This window comes from Phasianus colchicus, chromosome 2, assembly GCF_987193195.1.
Source record: "Phasianus colchicus chromosome 2, bPhaCol1.hap1.1, whole genome shotgun sequence".
Classification (NCBI taxonomy): Eukaryota; Metazoa; Chordata; class Aves; order Galliformes; family Phasianidae; genus Phasianus; species Phasianus colchicus.
Window position 1 is genome coordinate 87,460,483 of NC_143437.1, and position 21,686 is coordinate 87,482,168.

The 21,686-nt window shown below is 35.8% G+C and overlaps 1 protein-coding gene across 2 annotated transcripts in view; it reads right to left on the reverse strand.

Moving 5' to 3' along the window:
• Positions 1–2,733: 2,733 nt before the first annotated feature.
• Positions 2,734–21,686, reverse strand: part of SACK1B (scaffolding CK1 anchoring protein B) — a 53,333-nt gene continuing 34,380 nt past the window's right edge. For both annotated transcript variants that reach the window (XM_031610918.2, XM_090136270.1), the window contains exons 4-5: positions 13,919–14,043; positions 2,734–11,860 (exon numbers count right to left, since the gene is read on the reverse strand). In XM_031610918.2, the coding sequence (XP_031466778.2) occupies positions 9,514–11,860; positions 13,919–14,043 (2,472 nt within the window). In that variant the 3' untranslated portion in view covers positions 2,734–9,513. The remainder of the gene's footprint in view (positions 11,861–13,918; positions 14,044–21,686) is intronic.

Consider the following 21,686-nt stretch of genomic DNA (forward strand, 5'->3'; position numbering starts at 1 on the left):
TTCTCTCACAAATAAAATAATTTCTAAAGAATTCAAGGGCATAATGGTTCCTGCTTCTCAAACAGGAGGAAAAAGGTTTTTAATTACTTCTGCAGAATGCACTAAAATATGTTTCATGGTATACTTCTTGAAACTTGAGGCAGCCAAAGTTTGCAAGGTCATCTCTTTTGTGTTTCCTGTAACTTTAGAACCCAAGGCAGTCATAATGAATGGACTTATTTAAAATTCAAAGGAAGAGTAATAACAAGCATTAAGTAAGAGGATTTATTAAGTAATGATCTTGGTAAATTAAAAATTATTATTATTATTTTCAAAAAGGAAACGAATGCATTTTTCCTGTTCAAACTTGTGTATTTATATTTTATTTAATTTATTACTCAAATTTTCTAAGACTTGCCATCTGAAGAAGGCAATGCATTTTTTACTTCCTTTTGAAAATGATTCCTCCAAGTTGCCCATGTGACTAAAAAATAAGTAAATTTGCTTTATTCTCTGGAAGGCAGATCCATCTGAAATGCATTTCTGGGAATTTCAGTGGGTGACTGAAGGCAGCAATATAGCACAAATAATTTTAAGGCCTTAAAAATTTTAGAAGCATTAATTTATTTCCCCGAGAAGTCAGTGAGAGTTAAATATGATGTATCTTTTCAAGATATGCTTTTCTACAGATTATAAAAAGTTTAAATGCAGTGCTTAGCCCCCACAACCTCCTCCAATCTGCAGTGCACAGGAGCCAGCAAGAATGGGGGAAGAAAAATAAGGACCAAGATGCTCCAGAAAAAAAATTAGTGTATTATTTTTTCCAATAAGTGAGAAGGACTCTCTTTTCAATCCAATTATTTGTGATCTTGTCCTTTAAAAGCATTTTCAAGCCTGATCATTGAAAGTATGAGAAGATGATGGCATGGTCCCCTAAAAAACGGCGGAGAGGTTCCACTGTGAGCTGTTTGAGTGAAATGAAATTTCTCCAGAAACCTGTTCCCTTCAGTAAAGATTTGCAGTACACAGACCATCTTAGCCTAGGGTGAGTTTCAGCAAGATAACTAGAAAACCGCAGTTTACTTAAGTATAAGGTGACTGACGGTGTATATTGTCCCCCTAAAGCCTTTTATCTGAGGTATGAGAACAAAATCTAGTGACATGTTTCTAATCTACCTAGTTCATTTTTCCTCCAATTCCTTATGTACTTTCCTCTAAAATCCTGTGTTGCTCAGAAGAGGAGGAACAAAGGATAAAATCTTGAGGTTTGACACTTTCACAGCATTTCTCTGGCTGATATGCTTATTAGTGTGCTAAGCTCCAGTACAGCAGCCATATAGTGATTGCTGTAGTGCTTTTAGTTAGGAGAAACCATCATGAATTGTTTCTGAGAGCATCCTGACCCCAGCCACAGGCTGCCTCATTGACGAGTCTGTTTATATACCTCAGCAAAGCTGTACCAAACCGTCCCACCTTGGAAAACATGGAAATACTTTTACTTTGAGGAACAAGTCATAAAGAACAATTGTGAAGATGGTGGCTGATGGGCTTGAAACTGCACATTATGGACAGGGTAATGTTTAATCTCTTTCATAACTGAAGTAATATAGTCTAAAGAATTAAATGTTTTGGGTTTTTTTTTTCTGTGTTTCTCTACTGAAATGCTGCTGAGAGTGCTGCTGGTAGGGTAAGGTTAGGTTGGGCATAGGAGAGAAAAGCAGGAAGGAAAGAAGAAATGAGAATTATAATGAATTATTGTAGGTGAGACCAGAGAAAAGCCCTGAGCTCAATTAAATGAAATGAATTTTACTTCTTTTTCTATATAAGTAAAAGTTCCTGTATAAGTTGGACATACAGTATTATGCATACACGTACATTCATGTATGCCTGCATAAACATCAACACAACCCTTCCCACTGCACAGAGTAACCTCCTCACTTTTAGGTAACCTTCATTTTTTTCACTTTTCACTTGCTCTCTTCCTCTTCATTTCCTTCCTTCATTAAGTCTACATACAGATTGTAAGCTTTTCAGAAAGGTTACTGGTTCCTACTTGTTTTCCAAAGGAACCAAACATATATTCATGACAGAAAATCAATTTGTCATTAGCCATTCAGTAGTAGCATGCACTCATGCATAAAGAAGCTGCTGGAAGCTAATTCTTTTAAACAATGTGATGGAAGTGATTTTCAATTGTTTTTACAAGGCAAGCAGTGAGGAACACAGATTTCTGAAGGACATTTCATGTAAATAGGAAACAAGAAATTAAGGTGGAGGTGGAAGTAGGAAACAGAAAAGACTACTGAACCTGACATCATGAGCAAGAAGGGGTTAACAGGAAATAAATACAAGGGTTTGCAGGTAAACACAGGATGCTAACGCAGTAGATCTTACTCTGTTTAATGCTTGATCTAGCCTATTGGTACTTACATTTTATTCCAGAATTTTTATATTAAAGTGATGTCAGCTTTGTTCCTTCCTTTTAGTCAGGCGGAATGTATGACCCACAGAAGCTCTGCAAACACTGATGCTGCCACATGCAGCCTTGAGACCTTCATTTACAACATTCGGCTCAACATATCTGATGTCAATGTTTTTTTAAAAGATTCTCTAAATTTTGAAATGAAAAATGTTGGTAACAATAGGAGTCAGTGAAAACAAGAACAGAGGAATGAACTGAGCTTTAAAAGAAACGCTTTATTTGGTAAAAAAAAAAAAAAGTAATAAATTATTTCAAGACAATTTTTGGTTTGTATATGTATATACACAGTATATCTGTAACACAGTTGCTGTGTAATCTGGGAACTCCACCTGAAAAAAAGGATTTACATATCAAGTATCAATTTTAAATGAGAACAGCACAATCAATTGCTGTCAGTATTGGAACTAATTTGTCAGTATTAAAACCAACTTGATGGAATTCTTTTTCTTTCCCCTCAGAAATTACTCAGAAAAACCTATTTCGAGTTTTATGTGCTTGTAGCACTTCTCATGGTTGTTTTGCATCCTGTAGATCAGTGTTCCTCAGCATTTTTTTTTTTTAAATCAATGACTGCAATACTGAAATACAGCTTTCAGTTTCAACCAGTAAAAATTACATTATGAATGTGCACTTTCATGATCAATCATCTTCTGATTTGACTTGCTTCCTTTGCTCTATATGGAAATATGTATTAAAGACTTTTTGTTTGGCTTTGTTGTGCTTTTAATAATCTGAACTCAGTTCCATGTCAGTTTTTGAAATCTTTTGGATCACCAGGAGTCCATGGAACCTGCTCTTGGAAAAGTGATCCAGACCCTGAAAGCAAGAGCAATATTCTCATACTGGCATAAGTGAGATTTTGAAGAAACATGCCAGATATGATATCAAAATGCAGCATCAACATGGGTAAAATTAGACATGGCTCAAAGAAAACAATTAAATCATTAAAACAAATTAAATCACATACATTCAGCAGTTTCCCAAAATATGTCAGCTAGAATTACACTGAGATTTTTACACCAATACTTATCAAAACACATATAGTTATGGCTGGTGTTATGTTTTATCTCAGGAGGATTTACACTATCATAGAATAATAGAATCGTTTGAGTTGGAAGGGAATGTTAAAGGTCATCTAGTCCAACTCAAGCTCAAAGAGTACCCTCTTTAGGTAGGTTTAGGTTACATATAAGGACAAAATCTTTTACAGTGAGAGTGGTGAGACACTGGAATAGGTTGCCTAATGATGTGGTTGATGCCCCAACCCTGGAGACTTTCAAGGTGAGGCTGGATAAGGCCCTGGGCAACCTGACTAGCTGTGGTGTCCCTGTTCATTGCAGAGGAGTTGGACTAAATGGACCTCAGAGGTCCCTACCAACTCTAAGGATTCTGTGATTCTATGATTCTGTGAACTCCCCTGCAATGAACAGGAACATCCACAGTTAAATTAGGATGCTCAGAGCCTGGTCCTAGCCTGGTACTAACCTCCTGTTTTAAAGTTAAGTGGATGTTTAATGCTTCGCTGGATATGTTTTTCCAGGTATTATTCAGGGTCTTGAGAAATTAAGGACAACCAGTCTGCATTTTGAGCAGGCTGATTGCTAAATGAGGCAAGAACAGACAATGTACAACAAACAAGTAAGAGTCCTGTGTTTGAATGCTAATAAATGAGTTGCATTCATTTCTCAAACACAATGAAATATTGCTATTGGTGCTAAGTCTTTATAATAATGATACTTGGACTGTCATCAGTTCTCTACTTCATACAGGCAGGAAGTAGGGTTTTTTCAGCTATATTTACATATAGAATCAACAGTATCAAAATAAACATGAATCACGAGCCTCTTAACAGAAATGCTTATTTTCTCCCCAGAAATCATTTGTGTTTGTCCATGAAATTTTTAGTTAGTCTAACACCTGTGATGGGAGAAAGGTGCATATTCTTCACAGAATCCATCAGCTTCTTCTGAAGAGATGTCCAGAGATCTTCCAGAAAAAGATATTCTCAAGATGTACAAAAACTTGACTTGGAAGTATAGGACCCAAAATCCTTTGGGATTTTCAAAAACAGGACTTACTTTTGCTTTAGCATTGCAATATATGAAAACTGCTTTTAAATACTGACCTGGAGGAGACTGCTAGAAGCCAGAAGTGAGTTAAGCAAACTTAACAAGTCATGTCATTAAAGCAGAAAACCAAACCACTAGCTATGCCTAAGAGCAATGTAGCTCTATTCTGCAACTGTCAAAAGCACATGGTTTCTTCCATTCCATTTCTCAAAGCAGTTGTCAGAACACGCAACATTTCTTTGGCACCATGTTCAAATGTAAAATAAAGGAGACCTAACTGAAACTCTTTGTTAAGGGCTGGAAACAAAAATGTCATAGTCTACAAAAAGGCAGTAAGACATCTGTAAGCATCTGTATAAAATGAAATGGCAAGATGGCATGTGAGCAGTGCAGACTTTTCTCATCACTGGTGTGCTAATGGAGTATGTATTCATGCAACTTAACACAAAACTAGAGAAACAGATTTCATTTACCAATGAACTACTGCAGATTTATGTTGTTCTAATTCTACAGCTTAAATCAAAATAAAGTTTAAAAAAAAAAAACAGCAAACCACAAATATTGTACTGTGCAGTACAATATTGATCTGGGGAATAAGTTCTTACTGATTTCTGTTCATTACACTGTTGTACAGCCAGTTGTGTTTGTACAGTTTATGTCAGGAAATAGCAAGGAAAAAAGTGCTACGAATGAAGAAAAGATATTTATCGTACCGCGTAGTGGAGCCATTTTAAATTTTATTTTTACACTATCTTGGCACAGATTTTGTGATTTTTTTTTTTTTATGACTTCTTTTTTAAACCACAACATTCCCTTATATATTTCAGAAAGCCAAAAAATGATCAAATACAGTTCTTCTCTGAATGGTCTTGCTTTTGTATCTATCAGTGCACAAACATCTATTACCTGATAAGCTTTCTTTCTGTCAAGGTTTCTAACAAAAAATATTACCCTTGTGAATTAGACAGCCGGAAATTTAATTTGTCTTAATTTTTATTTACACAAAGTTCATATTCGTTAGCATGAATAGAGTGCTGTGCAAGCTCATTAATAAAATAACCAACATTTTGCAATCTGAAAGGCAGTAAAAACTGTTTACTACAAGGCTGAAGAAATGAAGCAATTAATTCACTGGGTGTTATGATCATATGTTGAGGTGGTTTATTTACAACACAAATTGAACGAGTGCTGTATGAGGGGTCTGTATTTCCTGTATGAGCTGCCCACGGTGCTCCTAAGGGCCACATTTAGTACTGTGTAACTCTGATAATCTGGATCTAACAGAGTTTTATGTAATGTGAAAATGACACATCATTTTTTGTGTGTTTCACAACTCCCAAGCCATTTGGCCAAAAGACCATCATGCGTGGCAATACCTATTACTTCAGAGCCTTACAAAACTGGGAGTACATTGGGTGTGTGCAGGGTGTAACAAACCTGCAATGTGCAAAGCACATTTAGGACACATTGAACAAAGTGCATCTCCTTGGGAAAAGCAGAAAGATCAAGACAAGCTCGGGGAAAAGGAAGTTTAAAAATATAAGCTCTATTCCTCCTTCCAAAAAGACACAGATTTTGCAAAGAGCACATGCATTTTTTTCCACACTTATCTATTTTGTGGAACAGGTGGGATCCTCCACAGACAGGAGGCAAATCAGACACAAACAGCTGAGCACTGCTTCCCCACCTATAACACACAATTCCAGTGGGAACAACAAGGCAGTTGGTCCTTGCATCACTTCCCTTGGAACTCCTCCAAGGGCTCCCTCATCTCTAAAGCTGCAGGCAGGGCATCAAGCTGCTGCTCCCACAGAGCCAGGGCCGCATGCTTTCCAAGCAGCATTTTGTCACACCTCTAAAATAGTGGTATCATTACATTGTGTGTCTGATCCAACTTTCACTGAGACCAGTGGTGATTTTCATTCAGTTCAGTTAATCTTGGGTCAGGCCTCAATGCATGGTCTTTGAGGAGATACATGGAAATGAAAAAGAAAATTTTACTGTGATTAATTTTTTGCATTATCAAGCATAAGAGCAGGCTCTTCACTGAAGACACTTAATCTGCTGTGTACAAATACAAAATGGAATTATATATAGGTGACTTGGTAAATTAAAATACCTGCTTTCTCAGTACTCTCTTATAAACAACCCACTCTGGAAAATACAGAAAAAGATTCCTAAGTGTATCAAAATATGTTTCCCACATTCTACTACAAAATGCAAAGAACTGTCACTTCAAAACTTTCCAGAAGGCCCTTGTTCTCTCTCAATTCCTTCCCAAATCTAGTATTACCGATGTATGCCAGAGCTTGTGAGGAAAAACTAAATATCTTCCCTAAGCCTATCCGCACCATAGACACTGCTAGCACCTTCACTTATTTCTTTTGCTGTACAGTTAATTCAGGCACCATCCTGAATAACATTCTGCCTTGTTAACACACATTAAGACTCAGAAATAAGTGTAATGCTGCACTGCTGTTGGCTGGGTAGCTGGGGAAGTATGTTGTGCCTATGTTGAAAATACGCATATAATACTAAGGAGATAAAACTTGCTTTGGGATCTCGGCCTGAAATTGCTGCTTCTGACAGGACGGTATGAATGGTCATTTGGGAAACATATGTAGTAGGGCATTTTAGCATGGAGTGATCAAGTGGCCAGTGTTCATTTAGAGACTCATAGTCTTTTCCATCCCAAGTAAATCATAGGTAAAGGGGAGACTGAAACTTTCAGCAGAGGATTGAGACACAAGGCCCTTAAAAATAAATACCATCCCCACAGTGAAACAGTAATTACTATAATGCATCAACCTAGTAAGTTTGCCTGAGAAACAGTTTGAATGAAAAAGCTTGCACTGCTTCACCGAAATCACTGCCAATAGCTACAGCAAGTTCATGGGAGTCAGGGCAGATTCTAGTGATGAGATTTCCATATAAAATCTCCTCTCAGCACCACAGGTAGCACAGACAAATGAACTCAATTGAGCTGGTGCATGAAATGCCTTTTTGATGTTTTAAAGGACAAAGCCACAACCTCTGCAGTGGGACTCTGGCATGGAATGCTGTAGGACCTTTTAGATCTAAGAGAGAAATGGTCTCCTAAAACATGCTCCTGAAACATGAAGACCCTGTATAAGGTACATAAGCTTTCAGCAATGAAGTTACCCAAATTTCTGTTGCTGAAAATTTACAGTATTGCCTAAATCCCAAAAATGCTGAGTTCCCCAGTGCCTGCTACAGGTATATTTTTTCCTAAGAAAGTTCTTTTCATGATCCCACTGGAGCTTAGTTCTCAGTTGTTGTTCTCAAAACGTGCCTAAGACAACTACCGAGAAGAGGCAGGTGTGCTAGCAAGGCAAGGATGTAAATATGCCTTTCCAAAATGCTGACTGCCATAATCAGAGAAATGTCCACTTTCTTGTCTTCAGCCCTCTTAACATGTAATAATGTAAAGTGTGGTAGAACAGCTTTACAGAATTCAAATGGAACAAGACTGTCCCAGAGCATCTTGCAGCTAAATGATTACGGGTGCTCTCCTGAAAGAAAAACCCACACCAATGAGCAAAGTGGATGCTTTGACTATGAGCTGTAGGTAAGAAGCAGATGCCTTGCTGCAAACACACCACATCCCTGTGTTTTTCTGTATGCACTGATCTGCTATAGGCACTTAATATCAAGAAAGTTCTTATGACTGAGAGACTGAAAGTCTAAATGAACACACATATATATCCCCTTAGATTGCATCCAGGTGCCTGAATACGTTCACTAACATTAAACAATTGCTGCTATCACCCTTCATTGATACTTTCTTTAGGAGAAGTATCATATTGCTTGATGTGGCGGCTTTCATCAGTCTCATTTTTAGATGTCTAATTGCTCCTGGCCTTCTGACGCTCCTCCTGACTTAAAGCAACAGGGCATGGAATATTCAAGCACTGCAGTGTTGAGCTTACAACCTCCCTCACATGCCTGGTCTAAGTACTTGCAACCTTAATATCAAAAAAATAGGTTATTAAAGGCAGAGTTGCACATAATCTGGCAACACTTTACACAGACTATTGCATATGAAACTCTAAGACTTACCTGAGAAATGGAAATCCACTTTTTTTCATGGAAACAATAGAAAAATCTAACAAAGAATTATTTTTAGAATACATTACAGAATACTGGCATGTTATACAATAGTACTTAATTCATTGAAATTTAAACCAGTTATAAGTTCTTTTGAAGGCATCCTGTTTATAAGCTGTTGAGGGTTTTTTTGTTTCTTTTTTTTTTTTTTTAAACATTCATCCTACATTCACATTATTTTAGCCATGTAAACAAGACTGTGAAAGCTTGGATTAAAGTCACTTTAAGATGTGTGCCAAATAGTTCAGAAAATATCATATTAAATGGAAAATTCAATGAATTAAGATCCATCTGCTGCCTAAACAGCTCGATATGATGCTAGGGGGTAAATTATTACCAAGATGAAATCTATAAGAGGGTTTAAAAATGAGTTTAAAGATAAGTAATGTGCAATGCATTAACATCTGTGTTTATCATTTGAAAATGTACATAAATGCTGAAAGAGCCACTATTCCTACTGCTATCCTATTTTTAAAGGAATTATCTTTGGAAACAGTATTATTTCAAGTTTAAAAACACTCTCTATATTTCTTTTCCCCCACAGGCAATCTTACAATATGCTAACACATACTTTCTTCACAAAGAAAATGTATAAAAGTAATCTTACAATATAAACACTATAAACAACTCCCTTGAGACGTTTTCTGGACTCAGAATTTCAGTAACGACTGAAGTATAATAATCCTAGTATAATTATGTAAAAATATGTACATTCATTCAATTGTCCTTGATTCTGAAGAAACCTAAATAAATTCTACAAAACTACAAAACTACAAAAAAGTTCATCTGTCTTGTCCAGTTAGGAATGTACAGCTTTGCTAATCTCACTGTATTTCAACAACAGTAACAGAAGTTTTACTTGTTTTTGTGTAGAAAGTTCCCAAATTTCTGCATGAATCCTCTCAGTTTATTTTCATTAGGCTGAAATGGATGATAAGCAGTTGAGTTGTAGCTGACCAGGTGATTACTTCTGCCATAGTTATTCCCTAAGGTCTTGCTTTTCATATCTGAGAGATGTGAACTGCTATTTAGTGTATTTCCTACAAGTTGACTAGCATTTTCCATCTTATAGAATGGCTCAAAGCGACTATAAACACGTCTTTCACTTGAACGAGATCTGAGATCCTCTTGATGTTTTGAACTTGCCAGTTGCGGTGTCATTGAGGTTGCTCTTTGTAGAGCACAAACAGGGGCACTTTCAGGAGCAGCATTTGTGGTAATATCCTTTACATCTTGATACTGAATCTGTTCCGTATTAAATCTTGGGGTAGATGCATCTCCTGCAGTTTCTGTGAACTTAGTTTCAAGAGGGCACAAGACAGGACACTTTTTATTGCTTTCATCAGATGGAGGTTTTTGAGGCTTTGGAGACTTTGGAGACTTTGATGGGCTCGAAGTGACATCTTCTTTACTTCTGTTCAAGCTACCTTGTGAATTTGATGTGTTTCTCTTTCTCCTTGGGGAAGAATCTGTCTTATTCTCAGAGATCTTTGGTTTTTGATTCTCTTCTTCAGAAACCAAAGTGTCAGAACTACTACACATTCTGTAAAAGGCAGGACCTTTGTTTTTTGACAAGATTTCTTTCTTGTCTGGTGTGAGATTAAGAAGGGACCGCAATTTTTGGGATCCTTTCTTTAGAAAATTTGGGGAATTCTTACTTTCCTTCTTTGATGTACAATCCTTACCAGACTCCTCTTTGATAGCTTCAGCAAGAACAGCCATAGAGATTGCCTTGGTAGCAGTTGGGTTCTTCAGCTCTCCTTTAAGATCCTTTTCCTCCTGTGGCAAATGGTTGGCCATACTATGCAAACTTTTAGAGCCCTTTAGTGTATCTTCTGGGATTTTTGGACTAACTGGCTGCTTAAGCCTATGCCTAGTCAGTGTGCTGTAAACGTAACTGGATGTGTGTCTATCGGCATGAGGGTCCAATATAGACTTTGAATTAAACATGGGAAAGCTTCTTCTTTTAAGGATATTGTCATTTTGAAGATTTTTCATGTTTTCTGCATGTTTGTCTGCACAGAGCGTTGTGTATATATAGGCAGATGGGTCTGCTACTGCATCCGAATTTACAATAGGCTTTCTGCTTTCTGCCATTTGAATTTTGTGGTTTTTGGGTGCCTCTGATTTAGGTGAGGCATTTGTGCTAAGCTCTTCTGAAGTATTATCTGTTCCATTCTCCAAACTTGGTGCATGATTAGATGTCCCTTTAGGTGTTTCACTTCCCTCTGACCCAATTATAGTTGAATTTGAAGAACTTGCACAGCTGCTTACCTCCTGTTGTTCGGGTAAAGTTGGCTGAAACACTAATGATGATCGTAAGCGAGAGTGGGAGTACAGAGCATGAGCTTTAATATTTTCAGTTGTGTCATAGCCATCATATCTGTCACCCAAGGCTGATCCGTTAGACTCTACTGGATAATCAGAATGGTCATTTAAATATGATTTAATTCGCCAGTTACGTAGGAATGATTTTGTTGTGTGTTCGAGTGTCGGCATCCTTTGCTGCAGGTGGCGGATTTGATTATCTGTCCCATTAAAAGACCTCCGTACAATTGAATTTCTTTCTGCAAGATTTACCTTTGGTCGTGAAAATTGATCAGCAAAACTTTGTTGGGGTGTATTGTAGTTATTTGCATATCCTCCTCGTAATGAAGATACAATACTAAGGCTATCAGATGGCATTTTCCAAGTATTTGATGGATTATTGGCTCTATTAATAGCTCTGTTGAGCAGTAGGTAAGATGTCCTTTCTGGCTTCTCCCCAGCATAACTATGTCTCTTCCAGTGCTCATTTTTTTCACTGGGTTGATACTGCTGGATTGGATTTTGCATATTAAAACCTGGATGAAATGGTTGTTTATTAAAAGTCTGATTTCTCAAGCCAAATTTATCTATTTCATTTACTGGAAATCGTCCACGAGTTTTCAAATAAACAGGATCTAACTTGTGAATCTTGTCTTGTCTACCAAAAAGGTTTCTTTGGCTAGAAACTGAAGCTAAGGAAGACACTGAGTGTTGGTATGTGTCATTATCCCAGAGTGTCCTGCGGCTGTTGACCCGCACTAATTCAGGGGCAAATGAACTAGGAACAGAAGAACGGGCATACAGTGTCCTGAACTCTTCATCAAAGGATTCAACCAGCTGTCCTGTTATAACTTGAACCATACTGAGGTTGGTTTTTTCAAAAGACCACATAAAGCTGAAAGAAGAAAAAATGACCATCAGGAACAGTTTTGAATTAATATATATCACTGGTCCTTGAAAAAAAAAATGAATCAAGTGAACATAGATCTAGTAAATAAATAAACTGAGAGTAGGATTCATACAATTTGCTTTTAGAAGATCTAATCTAATACAACTTGAACTCAGTGGAAAACTTCCACTGCTTTCAGTGGGAGCAGAAATAACTACTTAAAAACTGTTATAAACAGTGAATACTGCAAAAAGTATTCTCAAGTACAGAACGCTGGAACACAAATACCTAATTGTGCAGAATTACCTCTACAAAGTCTAAGCCAGAATTAACCAGATCCACTCCTGAATCAGAGAACACTAGATTATGGCTATGTGTTGAAAAAACTGCATTTGACATAATACATGAAACTGTTTGCACAGGTCTGAATATACTTTACTCTAAACAACTTCTCAAAAAGATGCACCTAAAAATTGTCAATAAGTTTCAAGTTCTAGCATGCACATGGGATTGAATATTAACATTTCTATAAATTGCAATATACAATATCCTAATGAAGGAAGTTTTCTTTCTTTCAGTTGTGCATGGAAAAGTTTTACCATGCTTAAATATAACCAGGTTTGCTACTTTGTAGCTGCAATATGAGATAAAATACATTAACAACTACACCAAGGATATTTCATTAAGCCTAATAACATGGTGTTGAAAGCATATAATTTATAGATTACAACAAATCAAAAAAAACCCTCTGTCCTATGATCCTAATTTAATGCCAAAAATAACTGGAAAAAAAAAAAGTTAAATGGAAGCAATAAACTTGTTTTATTTGCCTCTCCTGCTTGTGAGGAAAATGGTTTGTTGCATTCACATAAATAGCTTGCCGATTAAATTTTATTTGCTAGTTTTGAATTTTTGGGGGAATAGTGTAATGAGCTTAAAATTATGATACATAATTTTTTTTATCTTTATTTTCACAGAAGCACATACTGAGAGCAATATATTTTGCAAAATTTGTAAAAAAAAAAAATTAAACTGAATTCAAAGAGCAAGACTTCAGAATATACTCATCTTTCTTGCCATAAGTCGCTGAATTTTTTTCCAAAGAAAGCTTAATTTCAACAGAAATTGGTGATTCCTGCCTCTGTGCTAGCTCTTAAAGTCATGTTATTTTTCAAAAAGAAATGAGAAAACCGATCACATTCTCACAGACTCTAACAATGTGTGTAGATGTCAAAGCAGGCAGAGTCTCTGGACTCCCTTATACTGACTCATTTATGAACTTCTGACTTATCTCACTACCATTTACACATATCAATCTAAATTAGATGCTGCTTGAGTCTCAGAGGAAATAGAGACAGATTTTCAAAAGCTTACAGTAGTTGAAATATACAAAAATCAGTGGCTATGTATTTGGCACCCAGGCACTAGGCTGGCAGAAATTAATTCGGTAGGCCAAAAGAGAGAAGTGAACCAGGAAGATAAGAAAAATAATCTGTGAGATAAAAACTGTTACTGCTTTAACTTCTTCCCAACTCTGCAAAGCTGTAAGTTCTTCTGTCTTCTGCCTTGCAAGAATATATTAGAATTCAGAAAGTAGAAGCAGAAAGTAGAATAAAAAAACTTATCCAAATATAAAGAGAGACTATGCCAACATATCGTGTACAATTCTGAATTTGACCATGATATAATACAGAGTGCATAGAGTAGGTCTATAATTTTAACTTTAGAAGATTACCACAAGGAAAAAGTATCTAAAGAGCTTATGAAATTTTTTGAAAGCCTTTTCTGGGGTGAACACTAAGCAAGAATAACTCAATATAAAATAAATCGGGATTTTTCTCTTTTTTCATCAAATGTTCAGAAAAAAACCAAAAGATATATCCATTTTAGCTTCCAATAAGTCTCTATGACAACTTGTCAAATTACAGTAAAAATAATCAAATTTGCCCCTGGAGATTCTTTGAAGAATTTTTAGAAATGGAAAAAAATATTTGCACTTACTTTGCAGTAAGTGAAGTACTAAGATGACAGGTAATCTATGAGCACCTCAGTGACAGATCTTACCTGTAAGAACCATAAACAACTTTCTTACAGTCAACCAGCAGAAATTTTTGTTCCATTTTTCCATGGAATTTTGCTCCTGTTTTAGAATAGTAATCTTGTCCTTTTACTGTCCGTACTCTCATGTTCTGAAAAACATAATTGAAATACTTTAATTGATACACTATATTTGACATTTAGCATCTAGGGCTTTGAAAGTCAGAGGTACGTAGAAGAGTTACATTATCGCATACCACCAAGCTCCAAAGAACAGTAAACTTTGATCAAACCTGTCCCTTGAAGCAGCAAAATGGCAAGTCATCCCTTTGTCTTAATGAATGAAGAGATTTCCTAGACCATGAATTTCCCCATTTTCTGTAGAATTCACTCTCAGAAATGAGGTTCTGGCACAAGAAGTCTTTGACAAGAGAAAGAGGTTTTGTACTGAAAAGGTATCTTTTCAGCATCTGATTTCCAAACATCTCAGGTAGTCAGAAATATCACTTAAAGCATCAGTATAACTTATTTTAATTGAACAAGACTGTTCTATCTATAAACATAGACATCCCACTTTGTGATGAACTATCAAATGGTACCACCTGAACCCACAATCCCTTGAAGCTATATCACTAATAAGTTTTCTCAATTGAATTTTCAGCGTGGAAGCGATTGTATTTCTAAATCCAGAGATGCTATCACAGCATGAATAGGTAGAACAAACTTCAAAGCAGTTTGAGTTCCAAACCTTATCCATAAGCTTTACGTTTTAGTCATGTAAACTCAATAAATTCTCCTGGAGAATTCTTCCATGATGGAAAATGGAAATGTGGTCACCTTTTCTCCCAAACTGTGAACAAAGCTGCCTCAGCAAGCACCTAGAAATAAAACTATTCTAAACAATATCTTTAGGACTGTACTAATAATAATTTCAGAAAGCTTTTATATGAATACAGTAAAATACCAACCAACCAAACAACAACAACAAACCCAACAAACAAACACATTTATCAAAAATGTTTATAAAAGGGTGTTTATATATAAGAAAAATGGAATTTATATTTAATGTAAGTCGATCTATAGTATCTTCCTCATTTGGCTGTTGGATATGAAGTACTTCAAAAGACAAAATACAGATTAGAATATATCTGTTAATGTCCACAATATTTATTGTGGTTTCTATCCTTGCAGTATGTGCTTTAGCAACATTAATGTGTGTTAATTTACAAGTATTCCTGTAGGAGTGAAATCCGTAATTTAACACTGACAGTAAGAAAGCAATCTGTATGATGGTTACATAAACTACATATACAGAAACAGTGGATTATAATAAAACTTCTGAAGTCAGATGAATAACTTGCTTCTTATGACTACTGATTAATTGTAAAGGTTAAATTCTGCCCCAAATTCTGACGTTACAAGTAGAGGCTGAAAATCACTGTGTAAATTCAGGCTATAGCAGTTTTACAGTATCTACAATAATCCAGTGAACTTTCTCCAAACAGAAAAAATTAGGAGAAAATACAGACAAAATGACAGACATTTTGAAATAACACATGCTTGTTAAATCCCTCTATATTTTATTGTTTACTTAAAAATAGATAATTAAAAAAAAATGAAGAGTTACACATAAAAACTGATGAGTTGGTAAGTTACAGTTTGAATTTATGGTTCTTTAAATATCTTTAGTTGAGTTTTTATTTAGCTTTCTTTTTTCAGGGTATTTGAACAAAAATTACATTTAAAAATGTATTTTTGCCTTACAAATTTGCTGGAAACACAAAGTTTATTTTAATTTGTCACACCAAATTGATTAAATAAATGATTATCTAGCAGTGCTGTAAAAGCTAATAGTTACTTGGGCTCAGTGAAAATACATGTGGATGTTCAGATTATTTTGAGAAACAGTTAAAAAATGATCAATAACAATAAGAACCCAGTATGCATTATTACAGGGGAGGTTAACGTTATTTGTCTCTTTACATCTCTAACTGCTAATCACCTTTCATTATCTAGCATTGTGTCCTTTGTGTTATCACAACATTGATTTTTAACTTGATATTTAAAAGAAGAAAGTCAATTTTCCAGCACTGTTTTTGCTGAATTTCGAACAAGCCAATTCCAGTGAAGAACATTATTCTTTTCCCATCAGCTACTTTAGCAGAAAATAGAACTAATTAAATAATAATAAAAAAGCTTTTATTTTGAAGTTAAATAGTGCATAAATAGTAATTACTTTAAAAAGAAGAAAATAATGGAATTTGCCCCATTCTGAAGATTATCATGATTGTAGACCTTTATTTAATATAGATCAAAATGTGATTAGCTATAAAATCTGCATTAACTTCAATAGTTAAGTATTTAAATTAATTTGATATATCATTTATGTCATAATTGGAAGGCCACTTGAGATTCAGCTTATACATTTTCAAATAGGTATAAGAAAATACTGATATAATGACATGCTAGTGGAATCTATCAAATTTTTTTGAGATAAGGCCCAAAGAGTATTGGACAGAATATCACTGGGGAATCTGGAATGCTGTAGAATGTAGCATGCCAATGGCCTGCAAGCTATCATACTCTATAAAAATCCCTTCGCCTTAAGTAATCATAAGTTAAAATACATCCTCAAGTAGGCTCTCAATCCTCTAAAAAATTATTATAATTTACATTTCACTGATGGCTTTTTTTTTAACATCTTAGCAACTGTTTTCTCATCTTGTTTTCCTTTTCTTCAATATTATTGCTTCTGCAGCATTTCTATCCTGCTCCCTTAATCCTGCCAACTCTTCCAGTGTCTCAGGACGTCATCCAGGAAAAGATGGGGACATGGCACTACAAAGGCATGTGCCAGAGATCATGCTCACTGTTCTCATGTAACACTTCCTCTTCCTCCACAGCTCATCTGGCATCTTTCAAGCCATCTAATTAGCTGCCAAGGATGCAGCTTTGAATAACCTCCAAAAATAAAGAAAATATTTGAGAACATAAAGGAACAGTGTGCTCTACTTAAGAGCACTAGCATTAAATACAAATATACATAACTGAATTGCTAGCCCTACTTTCTATGAAATGCTGGACTTCTCCTTCCTCCTTGGTTTCATTGTCATACTACAGCACTCCCATGTTAACTGCACTCAAAAAGGTGTGCGAATGACCACTGCTGAGATGTTGCATCATTGTGGGTAAAGCAGTAATTTATTTATGAATCTTGACATAAAATCCTGGGCAACTGGAAAGAAACAAATTCATACATGAAGAGGGAATCAGGCTAGCCTGACAGGAGACACTGAAGTTTGTAAGATCAGTCAAATGGTTAAGTCTGTCTGGTCCTAGAAACCACTTCTGTCAGTGACTGCTAGAGTGTATGCATGTGGAAGAACAACTTAGTCAAGGACTTGATATTTTAGGTTTATGAAGCCAAAGCCAGGATCTTCTCCACCCCTCCAAGAACAGCTTGTAGTGCTGTTTGTGTTTATGATATTTAAAACATTCAGTGTTTGGGTCTCTGTGCTACAGTTTAAGGATGGCTATCAGGGTTATTCAAATAAATGACACCCGGATGATGAAGGGAAAACAAGCTCTAGCTTTCTCTTTATGCATAACTACTTTCCCAGGGAGAGCCACATAACCATGACTTAAAATTCAGAAGCATAGTTTCAAATGATATATAATTAATCAGTAAAAATTGTCCAATGTGATAGGTAAGTACAATGAATATACTGGACTCAAACGCTTTATTTCAGCATTTTTTATTTGGAGAGTCTGTTTCTATCAGTATTCAATTATTTATCCTGTACTTGCTGTCAAGAATATGCATGAAGAAAGGAACAGATGTCTACCTAATAGGTAGCCTAGCAGCTTTAAAGAAGAAAACAGTCCTGTTTCCCATATTTTCCATCATTACTTATGTTATTTATTATCCTGTTCTTACTAAGAGATAGGACTTGCTGTACAAATGCTAAGCAGCTTTCCAGCTAGGTTTTGCTGTAACTTTCAAGCTGATTCAGTGACCACTGAAGTCAAATTCTCAATGACTTCATTGAAGTCTGGTCCTTAGGACAGAATTTTGCTCACTGGCACAAAGCTGAGCTGTATCTGACCAAATCTGACTTAGACTTGGAAGTAATAGAAAACTTCTGATGATTCTGATAAAACTCATAAGAAATAACGGACTGCAGTCAGCTCTCACGAACAGCTTCTCCCCTGCACTTCAGCATATACACTTGGGGGTAGATCTCACGAAAGAAAGAAAACAATTCATTACTGCTTCTACTTTCTCATTTCCCCAGTTCATTAAAAATACTGAGAAGAGTATCACAGTATAAACAGTTCCTGTCAAATTGCTTGCAATATTCTCCTTTAGTAAGATGATTCTTCATTATTTCCAGAGAAGTAAAAATAGGTTTCTGTTCAATATAGAGCCTCTGCCACATGCCACAACTCATATTGTGGATATTATGAAAAATTTCTTCTCAGAAAGAGTGGTGAGGCACTGGAACAGGCTGCCCAGGGAGGTGGTGGAGTCAGTGTCACTGGAGGTGACACAAGAAATGTGTAGATGTGGCACTGAGGGCCATAAGTAGTAGCCATAGTAGTGATGGGCCGATGGTTGGACTAGATGATCTCAGAAGACTTTTCTAACTTTAGTGACTCAATGATTTCATGATTTCCTATCAGATAAAAAAAACTAAACTCTGATATCAGCTGAAGAGCTTGGCTGACTTCTTGGGCATTAATCAACATTTTCTACATTCTGCAGTGTTTTCATCCAAAACCAAGTTACTCCCTTAAGCATTCTGGTGATATTGAGGATTATTCTCTCTGATGTGTTTCACAGTGCAAATCTATTTCCTAGTTTGCTGCAGCACTTGTCAGCAGCAGAAATAAACAACGACCTCCAAAAAAAAAAAAATAACAATTAGGTTTTGAAAAATCACCTGAAAAAAGTCAGGCTCTGTATGGACTTTTCAATATTCTACGCAAAGGAACTGCTGACTGAACAAGTCAGTCTGGTGACAAAGTTAATCAAAACAAGTTTAGACAGAGAAGAGAAAAAAAGAGAAATACATCAGCTAATAGGGAAAAAATGTAAGACTGTCAGGAAACAGAGAAATTAAATTGCAAGTGAGGAAAGAGAAATAGAAGAGTACAAGAAAGACATTATCTATTTGAGATGAGCCACTGATGAAGGTAAGGTAAATATTAAGTAGAAATCAATCCAAAAGAAGAAATGTTGTACAAGAGACTGGAAAAGCTCCTAGTAAATTCCAGGTTTTATGTTCTTCTGTACAGAATTCACGTAACAATCACATAATATATAGTCTATTTTTTTTTTTTTCAGTTATAGCTTTCAGAAAAGACAGAAATATGTCCTGATAAGCATTCACAACACAGATGAGGAAAACTGTCTGCACAGACATTGATGTAGATTTACGAATGAATGCTTTTTTACGTACAAAAGACTGAACTGTAAATCTGAATTCAGAAACACATCCTCTGTCATTTTATTTTTTACTGATTGAAAGGAAGAGAAAAATAGCCTGTGAGGATTTGATTAAGCCAGAAAAGCTTGAGAGATGCCCCACTTTAGGAGTGCATGGGATGAAGAACATCTGCCATACTCCTGCAAGACAGAACCAAATCACACCAGAGAATAAAAAGAACAGTGTTCTTACTGTATCCTGAGGAAAAGAAATATATTTTTACATCTCAGTCCTCTTTTTGCTTTCAGTCTATAAAAGAGGAAGTCCAAAAGCAAAAAAAGTTAAATATAGTTTGTTTTAGTGAACATTGAGGCAATAGAAAAAAAGAGAAAGGGAGAAAACCTTGTCCAAGAATTGACTGCTCTTTCATAGTCACCAGCAGTTTCTCTTAATCTTCAAGGAAGGAAATAATTACTGTGAGAGTAGTAAGCTTTCATTCTCATGCCAACAGTCACTGGGAGTAGCACCGGCTGAGGAGTTTGAATCACAGAATCACAGAAACCTCAAGGTTGGAAAAGACCTACAAGATCATCCAGTCCAACCATTCACCTATCACCAATAGTTCTCACTAAACCATATCCCTCAACACAAAATCCAAATGTTCCTTAAACACCTTCAGGGTTGGTGACTCCACCACTTCCTTGGGCAGCCCCTTCCACTGTCTGACCACTCTTTCAGAAAAGTAGTATTTCCTAATGTCCAGCCTAAATCTCCCTTGGTGCAGCTTGAAGCCATTCCCTCTAGTCCTATCACCTACTACATGAGAGAAGAGGCTGACGCCCAGCTCACTACAACCTCCCTTCAGGTTAGAGAGAGCAAAGAAGAGCTTTACTACAAGCTAAACTGGAAACCCAGGACACAACAGGATTACTGGATTAATATTTAGCTCTTTGGCATATACTTTTCATTTTCTGATAAATCTTGAAGCATACTAAGTAAACTTCTAATGTAAACGTTTTTGTCCCATCATTACACAACAGATGCATACAAAACATAATCTCACTAAGGAGGCCAAATCTAAACCTCTATGACTTACTAATCCAAACCAAATCCACACCTTTCCAACCCAGTAATCCATACCAAATCCATTCTAATGTATGCACGAGTTCTTTCAATCACAGTATGAATGTCTATTTAAATGTCTATAAAACCATTTTAGAAAGAAAACTAACTCATCCCCAGAAAGTTAAGGTTTAGAAACAGCTATAGAAATATACTGCACAGAATGTGAAAATGCATACTATGGTGTTCTTTAGAGATAGAACTTCAATTGCATGGTCCTAATTTCTTTTATACTGGGAGAATAAAAGTCACACAATTAAAAAAAAAAAATGTTAGAAATCTCTATGGTATAGTTAACCCAAATCATTGGGAAATGGTAGTACCTCCAATTCCAGCACGTGTAACTATTTGTATACATTGACTTTATGAAGGCAATCACTACTAGTGTCTACAGATAAGCAACATTTCTGACTTATTCTTTTTAAAAATTGCCATAGCTTTGTGTATTAAGCCAGCAGAGGGCCATCTCACACACAAGGAACAAGTACAGGAAGTAGTGTGGTAATACCTCTGTGTCTCTAAGTCAACACTCCAGAGCAAAAATTGGTATAAAATATAGATTCAGTCCACAATTAAAAAAAAATAAAAATGCCCTATCTATTCTCACAAATATACTATGTCTCTATCTGTTTTATGGACTGGGTTCTTAAAATGCATGTTCATATGCTTCTGTAATACTTTTTCCAGGAGTAAGCATGGTCCAATTAGTGGCAAAAACAAGGAGTTGCAAACAGAGCTGCAAATAGGGTTCAGACAAGGAAATATCTAGGTCTTTGCGGAGAAGCTCTGGCACTGTCCATGGATCGTCTTCAGAGCTATCTACAAAAGAGTAAACCTAGAAGTATTTATGAAGCACTTATGTCAGTTCAGTGCAGCATATGGTTTGCATTCTACTTCCTGTTAAGTAGGAGGGTGGTGAAAGCAATTGAATGAGAAACGTAAACATTAGTCCTCTCCTGATTATCTTTCTTACAGATAACTAATTCATAAAACTACATAACTAATTCATAAAAGTAAGCCTTCTCATATTGCATACTCTCTAAGACATGCTGTTGACAGACATTATTGTAAATATTTTCAAGAAAATATTACTAAAATAGAATCCCAGGCTTTTTAAAGCATTTTAATATATAATCACACTTAAAATTATTAAAAAAATAAATAAAAAATAAAGACAAGAAATGAAGTAAATGAAGTATATCATTTATTTTTCCTAATTATTTGCATAAGCTTTATGACTTTAT